General features: G+C 42.8%; 1 protein-coding gene across 5 annotated transcripts in view; it reads left to right on the forward strand.

The window, feature by feature from the left end:
* The window catches only part of PRDM16 (PR/SET domain 16), a 474,533-nt gene that overhangs the window by 241,136 nt on the left and 212,516 nt on the right, over positions 1–20,881 (forward strand). For all 5 annotated transcript variants that reach the window (XM_060276169.2, XM_060276168.2, XM_060276167.2 and 2 more), the window contains one exon: positions 6,288–6,338. In XM_060276169.2, coding sequence (XP_060132152.2) covers positions 6,288–6,338 — 51 coding nt within the window. The remainder of the gene's footprint in view (positions 1–6,287; positions 6,339–20,881) is intronic.

Below are 20,881 nucleotides of genomic sequence, written 5' to 3' on the forward strand. Positions count from 1 at the left end.
GCTGCCGCATTCTGGATTAGTTGTAGTTTCCGGGTCACCTTCAAAGGTAGCCCCGCATAGAGTGCATTGCAGTAGTCCAAGCAAGAGATAACTAGAGCATGCACCACTCTGGCGAGACAGTCTGCAGGCAGGTAGGGTCTCAGAATCCTATAGCTCAGTCCTGACAGGAGCTAAGGAGCAGAGCTCACAGCTTAGGGGAATCTTAACCATCCTGGTGCCCCTCTAGATGCTGCTGGACTCCATTTAACATCAGCCCCAGCCACCATGGCCAATGGCCAAGGATGATAGGTGTTCTGGTCCAACAATATATGGAGTGGGGGCACAGCTTCCCCATATTTGATCTTTCTGTGCTGGCTGTGGTTGGTGAGAGTTATAGTTCAATACATCTGTGCAGCATGAGACAACAGTATGCAGAGCAAAGGATTTCCCATCCATGACACCTCCTGACACCTCCTGAGTTCGGGCATGAATTGAGCTTTGTGCAAAGCCATCTATCTCAGGGATGTTGTTGGACTCCATCTCCCATCAACCCCAACTCCATTAATTTCAATGGATCTACTCTGAGTAAAAGTTAGTTGACTACAACACACAGCTACCCCATCCCTGACTTCTCTGTGGTTGTTTCAATGTATCTCCTAACTGGGTGTGAGAGAGGGGGGGAGTTATGGGTGAATTTGTCAATTTTTGTCCAGTTTCTATCCATTTGGCCTTTCCCCAAGTGTTATCTTCAGTTCACTACATTTCCACATCAGTATGTGATTATTATTATTTTAATCTTCGTGAAAATGTATCAGCATTTCAACGCACATTTCCCTATTCCCTTTGTCGAATGTACACATTTTTGCAATGTGCTTTTCCATAAAACAATACATGTTTGTATGCTATTATCATAAATATATACATGTTTATGAACACTTTACCCAAGTATATGCCTTTTTGCATGTATTGCTTGGCTTCTGAAATGCATTGCAAAATTCAGAGATGCATGAATTTCAAGGGAAGGTTGTGCATAAATTTACTTTCTTTTTTTCAGAAAACGCAAATAAGATAGGTTTGCCCTTGGGTGTGAACTGAATCAAATTTCTCCTACTCCTAATATGCTTCAACGTGACCTGGTGGCTCACCCCACAGGGCAACTGCACACAGAACCAAGGATTCCTGGTTCTAGCCCTGGTAATTCCCAACAATTCCAGGCATGCACAGAGGATTGTGACTCCTTAGAGTTGGCACTCAGCACATCTCTAGAGACAGCTAAACTCTACTCAGAATATGCCCATTGAAATCAACAGACCTGGGTTTGTCATGTTTGTTGACTTCAGTAGGTCTACTCTGAGTAGGTCTAGCACTTGGTGTAACCCATTACCTGCCTCAGGCTTAAATCTATTGATTCTAGCCTCAACCTAAGATATTGGAAAAAGGAAAGAAAAACTCCAGGTGCCATATGCAATCTTGAGCATAGCAAAACAGCAGTTTGGCCAAATAGATTCATGTTTATGAACACTTTACCCAAGTATATGCCTTTTTGCATGTATTGCTTGGCTTCTGAAATGCATTGCAAAATTCAGAGATGCGTGAATTTCAAGGGAAGGTTGTGCATAAATTTACTTTCTTTTTTTCAGAAAACGCAAATAACTATACATCCAATATATCCATCCATTTTGCATGCCTGTGTGCTTTAATTTCACACACACACACACACACACACACACAAAATAACCATTTATCCAAGCACATGGGATGAATGGATAATATTACTATTTACATAAGCTCATTGTGATCCGTCCGGGGAATGTAATCAAATTAGAGCTAAGCGCAGATGGCGCATGCCAGCTTGTAAACTGTTTTTGAAAAAGATTCACATGGCGTCTCCTGACATGTTTGGTTGTAGAAAGTGGGGAGGAGTTGCACAAACCCCAATGCGCCAGCAACGAAACCTCTCTCAACTCCAGGAAGGAAAATCTAGGGACAGGATTCCTTCCCCGCCACTGCCAGCCCTAAAGCAGCTGCTAATGCAAAGCTGTCCTTCAGCAGTGGCTGCTGAAATGTTGTTATGCTTGAATGATGGAGTGTGTGTGTGTGTGTGTGTGTGTGTGTGTGTGTTAAAACTCCTTTGGAAAAATTAATTTCTCTTTCTATTCATCCAGGAACAAGGAGTGGATTTTTGCTGGAATTGTCGGTGCTGGGATAGAGGGTAGCATTCAGCTCAGTCCTGCTCAGAGGAAACTCACTTAAATTAATGAACCTAAGTTAGCCATGTCCACTAACACTAATGGGTTCATTCTGTGCAGGATTGTGCTGAATACCACTCAGAATTTTTCAAATTTGATATTTCACATCTTGGAGACTTTCTCTTCAGTTCTTCCTTGGCAGTTCCACTGTGGTCCTGGTCTCTCTATAAGGAAATGTTGCAGAGTTTGGAGCTTCTAAGTTTAGAGAAAAGGGGAGTAATAGGTGACATGATTGGAACATATAAAATGACACATGACATGGAGTCAGAAATAATCTCTCTCTCTCTCTCTCTCTCTCTCTCTCTCTCTCTCTCTGTGTGTGAAATTCAGTCCAGTGGTTCACATTTTAATGCAAAACTACCTAATTGGTACTACCTGAAATGATTTGCAAGCTGAAACACAGCCATCCTTCAAAATGTCATGGGGCATTTATCTAACCAAGTAACTGGATGTATCAGGGTGGAAGTGTGTATGAAAATGCATTTGATTGCAAAAATAACGCACCAAAAATGCATTGTATTGGGGAAATTTGCTTGCACAATTGTGCATATTAGGAAGTAAAATCTAATGAATTTCCAGGAGGAGTTTTTCGTAATGCAAATGTGTGCAGAAAAGTGGAGAAATGAATTAAGATTGGGGAAGCGGGTGAGAAACTGATATTGACAGTTTCGTACATTCCTGGTTCTCAGACAATATGGTTGCTTGCCCCTTCAGCCTGGTGGGAACTCCAAAGAGAGACTCAATCAGGATCAAATTCGGCTTTGTTATCTTAGTGTATATGGTGCTAGGTAGCTAAATCCTCTTTTAGACTGTAATGGAGAAATTTCACACCCTCCCTAAATCTGTGTATATCCTGATTGGGCCGACAAGCTGAGCATGGGCTGCTGGCCTGGCCCAGAAGGACTGTCCTTTCCCTTTAAAACCCCAGCTCGGTTCTGCTCCATCGAACCAGCCCCATCTGCTTGCACTGGGGCATGCAAAACTATTTAGCATGCAGCATGGAGTGCTGATTTCCCCCCGACAAACTTTGCTTTGTTCCTCCAGCGCTCACCTTTCGCTCCTGTTTGCTTTTCGCAGCTTTCCAAAACCACAATTTTTGGTGTCTATTAAAAGAAACGTAAAACATCGGAGGGGTTAGAAAACCCTTCACATTTAAAATCTGACACTTTGTTGTCACAGCTGAGCTCAGGGAAAAGCCCTGCCAACATATTTGAACTTAGGAAATTGGGCGGCCTTACCCAGGCCGGGTCATGCAAACACACTGAGGGAGCCAGACCCACTCAGCTGGCACATTTATTGGGCAGAACGTGTCGGACTTCTGTAGCTCAGAGTTCCACCCTGGAAAATGGGGGTGGGAGAGAAGGAGAAGAAATAGCTGGAGTAGTCTGTGAGTTCCAAATTAGCTACTACGACTCCAGAAAGACATCTTGGAACCATTGCAGGAGCTTCCCAGAAAACAGCTGTGCAAATGTGTCCAAAAGGAAAGAGAATATTGAGGGTTATTAGGGAAGGAACAGAAAGAAAGAAAAATACAGCGAATATATTTAGGTCTGAAATCCTGACGATGATAATGAGTGATTACTGTTAATATTAAGAAACCAGGGGAATGTCTACACATGGGCCCTGTGTAGGGCAATGATCTATAGGATAGGAGGGGCAAAGGGATCAGTGTTGGTGGAGGCTGGACCACCCATGATTAGGTGTAGGGAGTAGATTTGCTCCACCATAACTTTTCCATTGATTGAAGACCTTTATCGGTCCCATGGAAATAAATGGCAGACATTTATGTGCAAGAGAGTAAATAAATAGATATCTGAAGGACCCTGTAAAAGCATGAAAGGGTTGTAGCCTTTGCTAGTCCAATTCAGAGTACTGTAGACACATTCAAGTTAATAGACATGGCTAACTTGGGTTCATTAATTTACATGGGTTTGTTCTGAGGAGAACTTAGTTGGATGCAACCTGACTTCTGCTGGATCAGGCCAGTGGGCCATCTAAACCAGGCATCCCCAAACTGCAGCCCTCCAGATGTTTTGGCCTACAACTCCCATGATCCCTAGCTAACAGGACCAGTGGTCGGGGAAGATGGGAACTGTAGTCCAAAACATCTGGAGGGCTGAAGTTTGGGGATGCCTGACTAAAACTAAGATACTTTTTTGGGTTTCCCGCAAACATCTTCTTGGCCACCGTGAGAACAGGATACTCAACTAATTGCACCTGATGCAGAAGGACTCTTATGTTCTTCTGGGGTTCTCAAATTGCCCAGCCAGAGGCTGATGGGAAGTTTGTGTAAGTATGGTCTGAGGACAGCAGCACTCTCCCTACCTGTGATTCCCTGAAACTGGTATTAAGAGGCATGATTCCTCCAACAGTGGAGGTAGAACACAGCCATCATAGTTGGCAGCCATTGATAGCCTCAACGAATTTATCTAATTCGTGATGTGACCCAGGCAACCCAGGAAAAGTTACATGGCAAACAGCATGGTGTAAGTCAAACTCTACTTCAAAGACTTGTTTCTTCTCTGCCTCCTCACTCCTAAACAGAGTTTGGAAGAGGGGTAAATTACACTAGCATAATTTATCCTGCCATAAGTTTGAATTGCACTGTTAGCTAGCCATCGTTTTTTGTTTTTGTTTTTTGGGTTTTTTTTTTGCAGTTCCTGGATATCATGGGCTGGATTTAACTACCTAGTTCCATTAGCAGAAGCCAGTGGAAGGACTTCCGCCAGCACAAAGAGTCTTTCCTTCTTCTCCCCACACCCTGTATGTTCCCATGCCTCTCCTAAATCTGCTCTGGAGGGTTGGGATAACCCCTAGATCAGGCATAGGCAACCTCGGCCCGCCAGATGTTTTAGGACTACAATTCCCATCATCCCTGACCACTAGTCCTGTTAGCTGTGGATCATGGGAGTTGTAGTCCCAAAACATCTTGCAGGCCGAAGTTGCCTATGCCTGCCCTAGATCAAGGCAGGTGCCAGAGGAGGAAAGGGGAGATAGTTCAGTCAGGCAAGCAGAAATGCTTGCTCTAACAGAGCAATTCACAGCATTGAGTTCTAACCTATGACTCTGTTCTCAGCTCAAAAAAAAGTAACATACCTTTTAAAATGTACATTTTGAGAGGCAATATGTCTAGAAATGCATGTTTTAGAAAAAGCAAATACACTTAGAAATACATGGTTTGAGGGGAAATAATAGTTTAAATGTGTATTCAACGTTTTAGTGTGATTTATTTATTTTTAGTGTGAATTGCAGATTGATGTAGAAATTGAATAGAATGGACTGCAGTGGGAGGGCAACATATGCCAAATGAGAATTAGATTGATTCCCACATCCCTGGAATTCTCTATTCAGTTTGAATGCCTGGTTTTACCCTCCTTGCGTTCCATCTAGGGACTGGGGAGGAATCTAATTCGGTTTGCATTTAAAAGTGAACCAACCTAATTCACAGTTTCCGTAGCGGTATGCGAACTGAAACACAGCCATCCTTTGAACTTGGCACTTCTCTCATAGCTGCCAAGTTATCCCCTTTTTTAAGGGATTTTCCCTTATGCTGAATAGGCTTCCTCGCGAGAAAAGGGAAAACTTGGCAGCTATGACTTCTCTGAATTTTGTAATGAGGTTCTCCAGTCAAGCAACATGTGCAGAAATGTACATATATGTTGTGGTAAAGCGTGCAAATGAATGAAGATAATATACAAAACAGTGTTGTATATTAGGAGAAATGGCCAAAAAACCATTTACACCAAGCAAAATTTCACACAAAGAAAGTGCATATATATTAAGAGAAATTCGCCAATGAATTTTCATGAGGACTTTCCACAAAATGAAATTGCAAACACATTGATGTGGAAATATGGAAAACAGAACTTAAGTTAGGAAAAATGAGATACCCAAACTGACAGATTCACCCATTCCTAGTGCCATCACCGTATGCAAATCACTGTATGCTTGTTTCCCAGTCTAAAATCATAGTTTTACTCGTATTATTTCAATATGATTTGCATTGTCTCACTGCTCCGCAGATCTGCCAAGTGACCTTTGTTTTTGTTTTGCTTTCAGCAAATGCTTACGGATCCTGAGACAGCTTTGCAAGCTGGCTGCATTAAAAAGGTAGGAGAGAAAAAAAATGCATTTTGATCTTGTCCAAGCTGTGCAACTTCTGTATTTGGTTATGACGGGACCTAGGCTGTTTCCCTGTTCCAGGGGCGAGGAAGTGGGTGTGATATATGTCTCTTGAATATCCACCTAAATTTGTTGAGTGTGTTGTTTGCCTATTGGAACAGGAATGCCCTTTTTATTGTGCGGGGGGGGGTCCGTTTGTGTGTTGTTTGTGGGCTCAGCATGTAGACAGAAAGACAGATTTGCAGGTAGGATGTAGGCTTCAGTTCTGGGTCAAGCTGGACAAAAGTTCAGAGATCGTCTGTGGCACTGAAAATAAAATTGTTTGTTATAAATAGGTTTCGAGTCCACTCTGTGGTGGCGAATGCGTTGCCTAAAATTTCGTCTCTCAGAACTCTTAGAAACCATGTGGTCAGCCATACATGCTGGAAGGGGGCTGCATGGGGCAATATCCATGACCTGGTATCAGTGAAAACCTTCTCCTCCCAAGGCCCAAACAACTGAAAAGCAGCTGCGCAGCCCCTTCCAAAGGCTATTTTGCTGGTGCCACTGTCAATGCAGTGAGCCAGAAGGATGGAAATCTGGTTGCAGAGCTCCAGCCCAGAACACCTCTCTTGACAAACGTCCCTGTGGCAGTGAGTCTGCATTTTCAATGTGGTTGCTTTTCAAATTGAGAGAGTTGGGGCCAGGGCACTTCCTGGTGGTCTAGATTGTGAAGCCATGGGCAGGGCTTGGCAGATTCTGCTGTGTCATGTGTGGAGCTTTGCAGATGTTGATGATTCATGGGCAGAACCTGGAATATGCTACTGAGCCAGTGGTGGGAATATTGTGGCTTTGGGTGATCTGCGGATGGGGACTGGCAGATTCCGATGAGTCAGGCCTCACGCCTGGCAGGTTTTGGTGACAGAGAATCCTGACGCTTGCTGTCTTTCTAGCCCTGAGTACTGTTTGTTTTTTAATTGGACCTGAGTTTTAGAGGTCACACCACAGCCACATTCACACCATGCATTTACAGCACTACAATACTTGCGTGCCGAGGTACCAAGACATCCCCCCAATAACTCACACCTCACACAATATTTTAAGTTTAAGGTTTTTTGGCATTAATTTGGCCACAACTTTATTTAAATACAACTGAATGTGAGTGGTTGCTTAGGCATTGGTTCTTGCCGCCTGTCCCCCGCCTGGGACAGATCTGACTCCCACTAGCCTAGGAGGGGAGCCAGTAGGTAAGCACCCTTACCAGGAGAGATTGGGGCAGGGGCCACGCCCTTGACCTCACCCTCAGATGCTCCCCGAGGCTCATGCGTGGCCCTGGCGGGGATACATGTATAGCCCCAGGATTCCTTTAAAGGAATACCCCTAAAGGCAGCAGCAACCATGAGGGGCAGGCCCAACCAAATCCGTACCCCTCAACCATCCAATTTGAACCAATGACTAACCGCCAACCTTACAAGTTGTGACTTATTGCAGCGTAGTAGGCAAAAAACCACCTGGCACCAGCCAATCAGCCAAGTGGCAAAATTCCTACCAGGCCCCTGATCCAAAACAGGCGGCCCCCATGAGAGGCGCAGCAAGGTCAATGCAAAAACACCTAAAATTAGAGGGGGGCGGGCGGGAGATTCGTTGCGAGCAGCGAAAGTGGAACTGAAAGCTGCCCTCTAAGCATATATAGGGTAAGGCTGTCAATCAATCACTTGCTACAAGCAAATTTTCCCAGCAACAGCACACCCACCAATCAATCAATCACACATGTGGCCATCCAAACTGACCCGCCTCTCCCACCCTGGGATGTCTTGTTAACCCTTCCCCAACCCATGCTCTCCTTTTTGGGAGAACCTGCTTTAACAGACTACAACTCCCAGGACTCTTTGGGGGAAGCCATGACTTTTTAAAGCAGTATCATTTGACAAAGCAGTAAGATGAGGCAAATAATATATTTTAAAGCAAAATATATTCTAATCTGATGGTGCTAGCAGGGTTATATGGGATCTCCCAGCAGCCCTGCTTACCATTGCCTATTTATTGATTTAGCTCGTATAGTTGCACTTATCCCAGCCAAAGTCTACCCAGTTTGCATTTTTAGTGGAACAACTAACTAAGTTAAGTGAGTTGGAGGGCGCGCTTCATTGCATCACCGATCTAGGCAATGGCAACATGTGTTTGCCTAAAGGTGTTCTTTCTGTACTTCACTTTGGCTTATTTTCTTTTTTTAGGAAAGCCCGTATTTTCAGTAGCATACCTCAAGAGACTTCCTTTTAAGAAACCATTGCTGTTTCAGATTGAAAATAGAGCAACTCCCCCCCCTCCCTTTGTATGGCTGTCTTGTTAATGACACTTTCTGAGCTCTGAAAGTTAAAACGAAACACCCGGGCAGCTTCTGCCAAACATTGTGAAACTCTAGATCTGGCTGGCTCCAGAGCCAGTTTGAAAAGAGATACATAGACATATCTATATGCAACACAGTCTATTCCAATTCTCTCCAGGGTGAGATGAGGCAAACAATCTTTTCCTTTAGAAGCTAAAGTTGAGGGCAGGGGGGGTGGGGTGTCCCACATGAAATGCCCTCTGTTGACCATCCTGTGACCTTGCAGTAGTATTGAACTTTTTACCTTGTTCATCTCATAACTCATGGGCCATTTGTCTGGACCTTGGAGGGATCTTATTATCCCAAGCCATGTGGGGACAGTCCTTATTATCATAACCTCATTTATCACTCAGAAAAATGGAATCCCATCCTCCTTGTTTTAGAAGCCACTTTGCAGTTTTCCCGGGCTCTCTCATGATGTGTTAGCAATAAGTCCCATTCCATTTGTACCCAGTCAATGTGAACTCATCTCTAAAGCCACACATACAATTTTTAATTTTTTTAATTTTTAAAAAACATCCTCCTCAAATGTCTTACATTTTTTTTAAAAAAATGAGAACCTACCTAATTTGCATTTCTCAAAGTGGTGGTTCATTTGACATGAAACTGAGCTGCTGCTGCTGTTAAATTTATGACCTGCCCTTGATCAGCAGGTCTGAGGGCAGGTTATAACAATTAAAAATTTAAAAATTATTGATTGATTGGTTTGATTTACTCCATTTCTATGCTGCTTTTCATTCAAATGAACCCCAAAGCAGCTTACAAACAATAAATAAGAATAGCATAATAGAGCATAATAGAGCATTACGAATACAGCACAAATCATATAGAATAATAAACAAATCATCATATTGAATTTACAAATCACCAGATGGCATTCATAAGAATAGTGGGGCTGTCAAAGCACACATCTTAGGTGTCAAAGGTCATGGTAAATATGCATTTCTTTTTTATTTTAATTAATGTAATTTAATTTATTTATTAAACAAACTTTATATGGTGAAGTTTCCAGATGTACCTCTGTGGGGAGGGGATTCCATGACTTAGGGGGCTACCACAGAGAAGGCCCTCCTCCAGGCAACCCCTCCAAACTTCTGAGGGAGGTGGAACTATCAAGAAGGCCCCTTTTCCTGTCATTGGTCGAGGCATCTTCCACTAGAGATTCAGCATGAGTCTTCTACATTGGCCTTTAAACATTTGCTGACAACTTTTCTTTGTCATCAGGATTATGCAGGCAGTTAAGATAAACTAGTCAGTGATCTTTAACTGTGTGGCTTTTATTGTGTGTGTACAATTGTTGTAAACCGCTTTGATTTTTTAAAAATGTAATCGCCACGTACAAGGTATTTTTTGCTATAAATAAACAAACAAACAGAGCTATCCAACAAGATTTGTAGTGTTCCCGATGTTGCAGTGCTCTTCTCCAACAACAGCAGCAGACATACTGTAATGTGTGTTTCTTTAAGGAGAAATTTTCACAGAAATGCATGCAAATATTCATGCAGACTTTGCCATGACATCCATAAAAAAGACTCGAGCAACATGAATGTGGTGAAACAGGTTATGTCTGTTAAAATATAACAACTTAGAGGATCTGCAAAAACCAATTAGCGAAATAAAAGTATAGGAGTACGAGTACAGCAAATTCACACACACACATACACACATGGCACACACTGGGTGAGTGACATTGTTTGGATCAGGCCAATCGCCCACCTAGTCCAACTGGAATTAAGAAGCATTCCTGCCTCTGATCATAGAAGCAGAACACAGAAGTCAGAGTTAGTAGCCATTGATATCCCTCTCCATGAATTGGTCCAGTCCTCTTTCAAAGTTGGTGGCCATCACTCACTCCTGTGAGAGCTGTTTCCATAGTTTAATTATGTGCCACATGAAGAAGTACTTTATTTCATCTGTCTGGTATCTTCCATCATTCAGCTTCATGCTAGTGTGTTCTAGTGTTTTGAAAGAGGGAGGGAAATGTTTCCCTACCTGCTTCTTGTATGACATCCATAATATTGTACCCTTCTATCATGCCATCTCTTGCACACCTTTTCTCTCAACTCAAAAGTCCCAAACGCTCCAACCTTTCTTTGTTTAGGGATGCCGTTTCATGCCCTTGATAAGTTTGGTTGCCTTCTTCTGGGCAGGTGTGCAGAAGGATGCAGAATTTAATTGAACTGAACAGTGAGGTGGTAGGGATGAAAGAAGGCCAATTGGACATTAACTATCCACAGTTAGGTTGCTTCTGCTATTCCTGCCTTAATTAACACACACACACACACACACACACACACACACACACACCACCAACTGCAAACATAAACTATGACAATTATAATATTTGACATAGGCTCTAGCCTAAACACAATGTAAAGAAGCACTACTGGCCGTTTATGAGGTGATAAATTTGCTGAAGGGCAGTCGTATTTTGAAGCCAGGCCAACAGAGGTCAAAGCAGTAGGGTAAAGAGTTCAAGTCTAAGCTTAATGGCTTGTGAAGGAACTTGGTGCTAAACAGAAGGAACTACCGGCAGACAGTGGAGAGGAGTAAAGAATGAAAAATCACCCTGTACCGGTGTCTTTCTCTGCCCTAAAGGCGTGAGCAGAATCCGTCATGTTTGATTTCTGCAAGGGATGCCACAAAGTGGCGCTTAGATTATAGAGATGAAGTAGACATTAGTGAAATGTCTGCTAGCCATGATGGCTATTTTTACTACCTCCACTGTAGGACACAGTTTGCCTCTGAATACCAGCCTCTGGAAATTGCAGGTGGGGAGGGGTGGTATTGCACTCAGGTCTTGCATATGGACTTCCCGTAGGTTGGCCACTGTGATAACAAGATGCCTGATCCAGCACAGCTCTTCTTGCACCCTTAAATCCTCTTCACCGGCTTCAGTGGGTCTGTTCCGAGTAAGGTTACTATTATATTTCACCCATTGTGTATGGATTTTTATCAAGGTGTGCTCCTTACAGAGCAATGCTGGGAAGAGCAGAGGGTCCAGGTAGTAATGTCCCTCCGGTGAATGGCATAAATCTGGATCTCCAGGTGTTCTTTAAGACTACAATTCCCATCATCCCTGCTAGCTAGGGATGATGGGAGTTGTAGTCCAACAATGGCTGGAGACCTACGTTTGGGAAACCCTGGTGTAGATCAAAATGGGGAAGGAGGAAATAAACCTAAAAGGCAGCTTTGTATCCTCTCTGTTTCTAATGTCAGAAAGGGCACCACACCCCCTACTTTTCTAGTGCATGATAAGCCATTTCCAAGGCAAGACCTCTTTCCCCTGGGGGGGAAAAATGCTTGAAAATTGCAGAGAAGAGGGAAGAAAGAAGCATCCATACAGGCCAGTCTAGTGTGGGCTGTTTAATTTTATTTTTCCCAAGCATGATGACTAAAGAACCTTAGAAGACATCTTTCTCCAGCATGCCCCCCCCCTTTAGTCTCTGTTTACTTAGAGGGAATCGCCTAAGGGGGCTACTGGAGGGAAAACAGCTGTGGGAGATAATCTATAGAGTTATCTATCTATCACTCTTTGTCAACCCCGTCTCCCCAGAGACCATGCGGAGAGACTTGTAATAAAAAGGCATTGCTTGAAGAGGCTTTAGGGACAAATAAAGAGACATGTTAAGGGCCAGCTGAAATGGATAGGCAACATTATTAAAGCTCAATAGCCGTCTTATCAAAATCAAATAGGATAGACATTTGCCCAAGAAGGTTGTGGGGTGGGGGGAGGCCCTGAATTTATTCTGTGACTTTCTGGCGAGTCCAGATTTATCCATTAACAAGGAGGAACTCTGTGGGGAGACCGAGAGATAACATTGTCTTTAAAAATAATAATAGAGAGATTCAATCTATAAGATGATAGGCCTTTCCTTTCTGCTCGAGTTTGCATTATGAATACTTTTTTAAAAAGTAATAAATGTGATTAAGGCTATGTAAAATGCAATGAACACGTTGGCAGGGAAAGCCCCTTTTGATATATGCTGATCTTGTTTTCCTGAAGAGCGCTGGAGACTGTTGAGACTGCATTGCAAATAAATAAAAGGGGGCACATCTTTCTAGAAATTTGGAACTTTTTTTTGTTACTTTTATTCTTCTGATGAGCCGAATCCTTTAGCTCTGAGAAACTGCATCCCATATCTAAGCCTGGCAGTTATCAGAGCAGATTTATCCCCCAAATTCACTAAATGTCATTGCTGAGAAGCATTAGCAGCCATGGAACCAATAAATCTCTCTCTGTTTATGTTGTGCAACCACACACACACACACACACACACACACACACACACACTCCCTCTCTACAGGTCACCCAAGCCATCTGATACTTGCGGAAGGCATTGTTCAAAAGAAGATGATTGATTGATAATTATGATAATTTGTGAAATCATTATTTGGATATTATAAACATAGCTCACCCCACTGGGAGAGAGTGGAGACATTTTATAGAGGACAGGGCCATCAAAAAAAGAAAGGCCCCCGGTTATAAGGGAGAGAGAAAAGGTCTGCTGGGCCTTCCCCATTGGGATCTGAGGGGCTGATGAATGATGACCTCAAGGAGTGGGAAATTAGGCTTCAATGGGCAGTCAGGAAGGTAGTTAGAGAAGAGCAGGGGAACTGTTAACTGTCTTTTGTGGAGCAATTATGACTCGGGCCAATTTGCCGAAGGCCTTTGCCACGTTTATAATAGCAGTGCTAAACACACACACACACACACACACACACACACACACGTACATTTGGTCTGGAGATTTTAACTTGAGTTGCTCAAAGTTCACAGATTCCCTGCAGTTCCAAGGCAGTGCGAAGCAAATCATGATGTTTATTTTGTATCCTCTGAAAAACTCCTTGCACTTATTGGCATCAAATGTTCCCAATTCTTCTCCTGGTTTTTTTGGTGTGTGTGTGTGTGTGTGTGTGTGTGTGTGTGTTTTTAAAGTATGCATTCAAAGCTATGGTGCTTGTGAACATATTCATTTGGGGAAGGGTGTGTTATTAAAAATATCAGTCGGGCAGATTTTATGTGTTTCCAGCCAATGGCTATTACCATATAAATCACACACAAAACAAGACAGTCAAAGGGTAAGTTTAAACATATCCGTTTTCAGAAGTTGTCAAAATCTGAAATGTTCCTCAAATGAATTAGATTTTTCTTTCCTTTTTTTTTTTAAAAAAAGAGCCTCCATTTTCTCGCTGCTGGTGCTTATAAAGCTATTCTATAAGTAGAGATGTTGCAGAAATCTGAATGAACGGGAGCGGAAATTGCACATGTCTATTTCCGCATCCCACATCCAGAATGGAAATCTATTTAGCAAATATGATTCACATTCACTGTTGTTGTTGTTTTCATTCCACAGACAATACATAGTTACACTGCATTTCTTTTGCTTTGAAAAGAATAGGGTGGAATAATGTAACGGCAATGTAATTTGCATAATTACATAAATTACACAAATTGTGTGATTTCGTCACAGCACAGTGAGACAAGCAATGTAGATTTTGGTGGGAGATGAACTGCAGTGGAACTGAAACAGTGCTGCGGACGATGAAGGTGGCAAAACAGAAACTGACGCCTTCTTCTATCCTTACCTATAGGTAACAAGCCTGTCTTGCATTGGCCAGCAAACCCTCTGACTTAGAAACCACTTAACTGGCATGTTAAAAAATTATTGAATAAATAGCAGAATCTGTCCCTATGGAGGATTAAAATAACGTTATGAGTTTGTGGGGTGCAAGACTCCTCTAAACTGCTGGATCCAGTAAGTGTTATAATTTAATCTAGGTATAGGGTGTTAAACTGGGTGCCAGACACTTAAGCCCTGGAGCCAGCAAGTGTTAAAAGAGAACAAAGGGAAAGGTGGCAGGCCCTTTTAAGAAAGCAAAAAGGGGGGGGGCTTTGGGCCAGACGACAAATGAGTGGGGCACTTCCTCCAGCTCTGAGAGAGTTAGAAGGACAAAGCCTGAGTTTTGAGGGCAGGGTTTGCTGTGATGTGTGACCTGGAGGTAAAGCTGCAAACTGGAAAAGCAGAGAGAGAGAGAGAGAGAGAGAGAGAGAGAGAGAGAGAGAGAGAGAGAGAGAGAGAGAGAGAGAGAGAGTTGATTTCTGTTTGGATACAAGGCTGAAGCTATGGAGTAAACCAGAACCTTTTGGTTCTCCTCTCAGCCCTAAGTGGAGATGTTGGGAATTGAACTCCTGCATGCAAAGCAGCTGCTTTGACACTGAACTCTGGCCGTTCCCCAAAAGCATAACTGTGAAATGTTGAAGTGCTATGTGTTATGCAGGCCTGACCATCGCCAAGGATGGCTGAATCACCCTATTGCTGCTCGGTGTCATTTTCACATGCACTGTTCCATCACATTTTTTAAAAAATAAAAAATGCCCTGAAATGTATTTGTTTTTCATGTCTTTTCCTTTTATTAAGCATTTTGTATGTAATCTATCTATCTCTCTCTCTATCTACCGTGTTTCTCATATTATAAGACACGTCTTATATTTATTTTTTCCTCAAAAAAACACACTATGGCTTATTTTCAAGGGATGTCTTATTTTTTTCCTCCTCCTCCTGCCGCGGCCGGCATTGCTGCTGCTCCTATCACTATGTCTTATTTTCGGGGTATGGCTTATATTCTTTGAATGCTTAAAAATCCTGCTATGGCTTATTTTATGGGGATGCCTTAAAATATGAGAAACAGGGTATCTATCATCCATCATCTCTTATTTACATCCTCCCCCCCCCAAAAAAGATGCATTGTGATACATTTCCCCCCATAGCATACACATTGCCTTTTGTATTGAAACAGCCGAGAAGTACACATTCCACCTGATAACTGCATTCTAGTCCGGGAGCTAAATATCAGGTGGTTTCACTTTAAAATGTGGGCAGTACGGGGTTTTCCTCTTCCCTAATGGTGGCCCACAGTTATGTTATCTCACTCCCAAGTCTATTTACATTTCTTACGTCGGTCTTGTTTTTTTTTTTTTTAAAAAAAAAAACACTTTAAAAACAGAGGAATGAGTGAGGGTCCAGTTGTGGTTTGAGAAACAAATTGAACAATAGTGGCTAAGAATCACAGCCTTCTGTATAACAATATCTATCGGTTATATCTCAAATCCACTTTCAACACACTCTGCTGTGGTATTTCAGGTTCGTTCAGCACTTCAATTTTCTTGTTTTATAGTTTCTGACTCTATGAAATAAAAGTGTGTTTAGCTGCCACAACAGAGGCAGCTTTGAGTTGATTTTTATAATCTCTCTCTCCCCACCCTTTAAATAGACTCACTTCATTGCAATAAGCCCTTCAACAAAAGACTGGACAGTTGTCTGAGGGAGAGAGAGAGTGCGTGTCTTTATTTTTTATTTTTTTAACAGCATTTCTCTCTCCCTCTTTTTTTCATTGTTAGGCCACCGTTAGTAAAAGAACGAGGAGTCCATTAATTCAGTGAATGAACATATAGTAAAGTCAGTTCCCCTCTTGAGAACAATAATGTTGAGGTCAGCTTAGGTTACCATGGAAACTAAGTACCTCTAAGAAGTTTGCATCCTTGATTTTCCTGAAATGAAGCACGGAACGCAGAGGCAGGAGCAAAACAGCCGCTGGACGCCTTGCAGAACAAAGTTTAACGGACAAACGACAATTGCCATCTTGATCTTTACATGTCTGGCAATTCCCGAGCAAATGTCCTACACTGGGGCTGAAGGTGGGATTGAACCAAAATCTCTCCTCCCTCCCCCCCCCAAAAAAAACCCACCACAATTTTTGTAACCCTATTTCCAAAAAGGGAAATAAAGAGTCCGTTTTCATAATTCTGGTGGGGGTATGGGAGGGGAGGTAAAGGGCAAATCCCGCCCCCCCCAAATACACTTGAGCTTTTTGTTTTAAACTCTCCTCCTTCACATGCCCCATATTTGGGGAATTCAGAAAAAGAACTACATGGTAGCCACTAGGGATGTCCGGAATGGAAATCATAGAGTTGAAAGGGGCCCACATGGTCATCTAGTCCAACCCCCTGCATTCCAGGAATCACAAGTTAAATCATCCCTGATCGATGGCCACCCAACCTCTATTAAAAAACTTCCATTGGAGGAGAGTCCACCATCTATCCACTGATAGGTATATGATGATGTTGCTTTCAATCAACAAAGGATAAACAATTGACCATGTTCTCCCCTTTTGCAGTGCCCCCCATTGTCATTACATTATTCTACTTCATTCGTTTCAATGTAATCTGCATAGCTTGTTATGTAAATTACATAAGTTGCATAGTTTCACCACAACAAACTGCAAGACGAATAAGGTAGTTTTTGGTGGAAGCCAAGCTGCAGCAGAAAAGAAACAGTGTTCCGTGCAGCGAAACAGAAAACTGTGTCTTCCTACATCATTAGCAACCACTCCATGTGGGTACTAGCATTTCCAAACACACACTTCAGGTCCCAGAATGACACAGTGCCTGTTGTGGATGGGATATGGCAGCCAGAAGGTTGCCACCAAGAATATCCAACCATGCTGACATCTGTTTGACATCTGTACTTTTTTTTTACTCGATCATGGCAGCTGATGCTGTTTGGGGGCAAAAAATTAGTCTGTAATTTTATCACTGCTTGAAAGCTACCTGACAGATAAAAAAGCTTGACTACATTGGCCAGGAACCATCTAATTCCCATCTAATCTGATTGACCTTTTAGAAGATTCTGAAATGAATAGAGGATTCCATCCCTAGAGGAGTTATATCAAGGGCAAAACATAATATAATGTCCCATGTCATAGCTCTGGTCTGATCCACAGACACCAAGATGGCTAGTTGATGGCCTGTTAAAAGAAATTACTGGTCAAATATTCTGTGAGCATAGTTTGAAAGCTGAGCTGAGCAGTGCATGTCTTAACAGGAAGGGGGGTAGCTCCTGCCCCTGAGAAGAAATTGTAGGTGAAGTAGTTCATGTCAATAATGTATCTTTTGTACAGTTCCAGTTCTCTTGGGCAGCTATGACACCCACACCTCCAGCAGGGGGTGTTGCTATAAAGCAGGCATCCCCAAACTTTGGCCCTCCAGATGTTTGGGACTATAATTCTCATCTTCCCCAACCATTGGTCCTGTTAGCTAGGGATCATGGGAGTTGTAGGTCAAAACATCTGGAGGGCCACAGTTTGGGGGTACCTGCTATAAAGGAATCTGTTGGTAGATCTCTGGGTGATTTGCAGTAGATCTGCAAGGCTTTCTGGCTCTTAACAAGAGTCTATTCTCTCCTCCCCTCTCTCTCATTGCTAGACAATAGGTAGGGGAACATAGGGTGCTTTTTCATATGAATGGATTGCCAACTCAGATATGGTATTGAAAGCAGTGCTAGAATCCCTGGTTCCTAATAACACATTGGTAGATGCTTGCTTGTATAGAGAGGCTATCCCTCTATGACTCATGGAGCACAGTAAGTTAACTGGCTCCACCCCAAAGTCACCATTTTGAATCTGGTTTGGTCACCACAAATTCCCCATGCACCAGTTGGTTCTAGCGACAAAATGCGACACATTCGATACCGCAAGCCTGAGGTCTGCTCACCCCTCCTGTATGCCACAAGAAAGTAAGGTGTATTTGTGTTCCTTTAGCTTGTTCATTTCGGTTATCTCACTCGCAAGGTGTTGACACCCATCCTTCATTCCCTTGGCATCCCAAGGCTTACATAAATCTGCAGATATAAACTGGGTTCTAAGCTAATGAAGAATTGATTTAGCTTCACATCTCTCTGCCAACCCAGGCAATTTAAAGGAGGGGTCAACAAGAGTGTCCAAGGGCTTTGGGAAAGAGGTAGCAGGCAAGATCAACTTGATTTTACAAAAAGGTTGCTATGCTGATGATATAAGGGGTGCTCTGCCCTCATCCATTTATTTGCATTAACCGAGAGGGGAAAGGGCTGTGCCAATGGACGGTTAATCACCTACATCATTATGGTATTGACAATATTGAAAACCCAAGCCGTTACCAAGGACTCAAGCCACCAACTGCTTCTGCTCGATTCAGTGGAGCTTCTCGGAGATAAAGATGGGAGAAAACTCTTGTGGAGAAGTGTTAATCTCCTTACCACAGCCTGATTAATTGGCACATGCACTAAGAAGCTATTGATTCTTAATTACTGGATATTTGGCCTTGTCATTCCAAATGGGAGCACGGAAGCTGGTCAAGGAAAGTTCATGGACCTTGGCTACCCAAGTTGACCGAAGTTGAACCTTCCACCCTTGTTCCTGAACACACCGATGCATTTTGTGTTGTTCGCTGGTACTCTGTGTTATATGTTGCCTTTTGAGGGTTCCATTAAGGACTCAAAGAAGAACAAATATGAGCACAAATAGCTAGAGAAGGGAAATAAATTCAGACCTGTTTGCATTTCAATGCAGCCTTCCCTAATCTGCACTTCTAGAAACAATATGCAAATCAAAACAGTGCTATCTTTTGAAATGCACACTTCTCTGAATTTTGTGGTGAAGTTCTCCAACCAAAACAAATGTCTGCGAGAAATGCATTTTAGGGGAAAGTGTGCTTTAAGCTTGCAAAAAATGTGTATGCTCGGAAGAATTGCATGCATATGCATTTATAGTGTCATTGAAAAGGAGTCAGTGATGGCACTAGGTGGACCTCACTGGGGAGAGCATTCCATAAATAGGGAGCCACAACTGAAAAGGCCCTCCGGCTTGTCATCACTCTCTTGAGTCCCCTTCAGAGGGGGAGGGCAGAAAAATCCCACAATATATTGGAGACTAAGTACTAGGATTTAAAAAGAAATGTCTATATGCTTGGCTTTTTCGTTCATGTTGGGCAAGGCCCACTTGGTGTTTGCTCCCTCTGCCACAAGGAACTCAAGCACTCTATTTCTATATACTTTCTTCCTCTCTCCTTTGATGCACACGTGTGCCCAAATTGCTTGGCTCACTTTACTGAAAGAAAACGATGACTCAAAAATGGTGTGTTTAAGAATGGTGGTTGAACTAAGCATTTGCCTGCTGAAACGCAAATGAATGCTCCCATACCGTAACTGGAATGGCCCATACAAAAATTCATTCATAAATGTGTTTTAATGCACATTTCTCCTAACATGCATGCATCTGTATACAGTTTTGCCTAGCATATCCATCTGTCCAAGCAAATTTCCCCAAATAGAAAGGAGGAGGAGGAGAGAGAAAAAAGAAGGGTTTTTTTTGCCTAGTTTGAGAAATGCATTGTAAGGTGTGAGTTGCAAAAGAGAGCTGTGTTTCAGTTTGCATATGAGTTTGGGACATGCAGATTCATTAAATGCAAACTAAACAAATTCCTTTCCCCGTGCCAGTCACAAAACGAAATGAACAGCAAAATGGTTGGCATTCACATGGACACATCTCTCTCTTATCCCACTTGCCCAGATGATTGCTTGTGAAATAATAATCTGGATGCCTAAGAGGCACACAGCCCCCACCCCCAACCCTCTTCATTTAAGAATGCTAGAAAGCCCCCAGAGAGCTTTCAGGAGTCTGTTGCCAGCCGGCCCCTGTCAAAGCTGAAGGCCGCGCTGTCTGGGGCCCGAAATCAACTTCAGGAAGGTCATGTGAAAGAAAATCCTCCATCATCAGGAAGCCCTCGGCCTCCTGGCCTTTCTGACATTCTCTGACAAACCTTAAATCACCAGCCCCAGCGGCAGACAAAACACCACAAATTTTGGATCGCTGGCCCTCCTGGGATTCCAAAACTGCATTTCTAACTTAGGCAGCAGGGCAAAGACTGGTAGGTGACGTAACGGTCTCTATATTGGCATGGCAGTGAAAGGATTTTTTTGGGGGGGGGGCCTACACTCTGAGAGTTGCTGCCAAAGTTGATCAGATCCTTGCCCCTTGGGCTGAATGAAAAGAAGCTTGGATCACTGTCTTGCAAAAATGGGAGCAAACGTATCTTTGATAGGGACAATGTTTTCTAACAGAGTTTTAGCCAATATTAGTCCCACTCAGAGTAGACCCATTGGATTCAGTGCCCATGGATAAGTTGGGTTGCTGAATTTCAATGGGTCTGCTTAGCGTAGAGCTTAGTTGGCTACAACAGGGCATTTAAACAAAACACGACATTTCATAATATGTTCCGGTAATGTTTTCTATGGGGGAACGCACACAGGACACATTTCATTGGAGGTAAAATGCAGACTTATCCATGGGC

The sequence above is a fragment of the Zootoca vivipara genome, chromosome 6 (assembly GCF_965207765.1).
Source record: "Zootoca vivipara chromosome 6, rZooViv2.hap1.1, whole genome shotgun sequence".
NCBI classification, from domain to species: domain Eukaryota; kingdom Metazoa; phylum Chordata; class Lepidosauria; order Squamata; family Lacertidae; genus Zootoca; species Zootoca vivipara.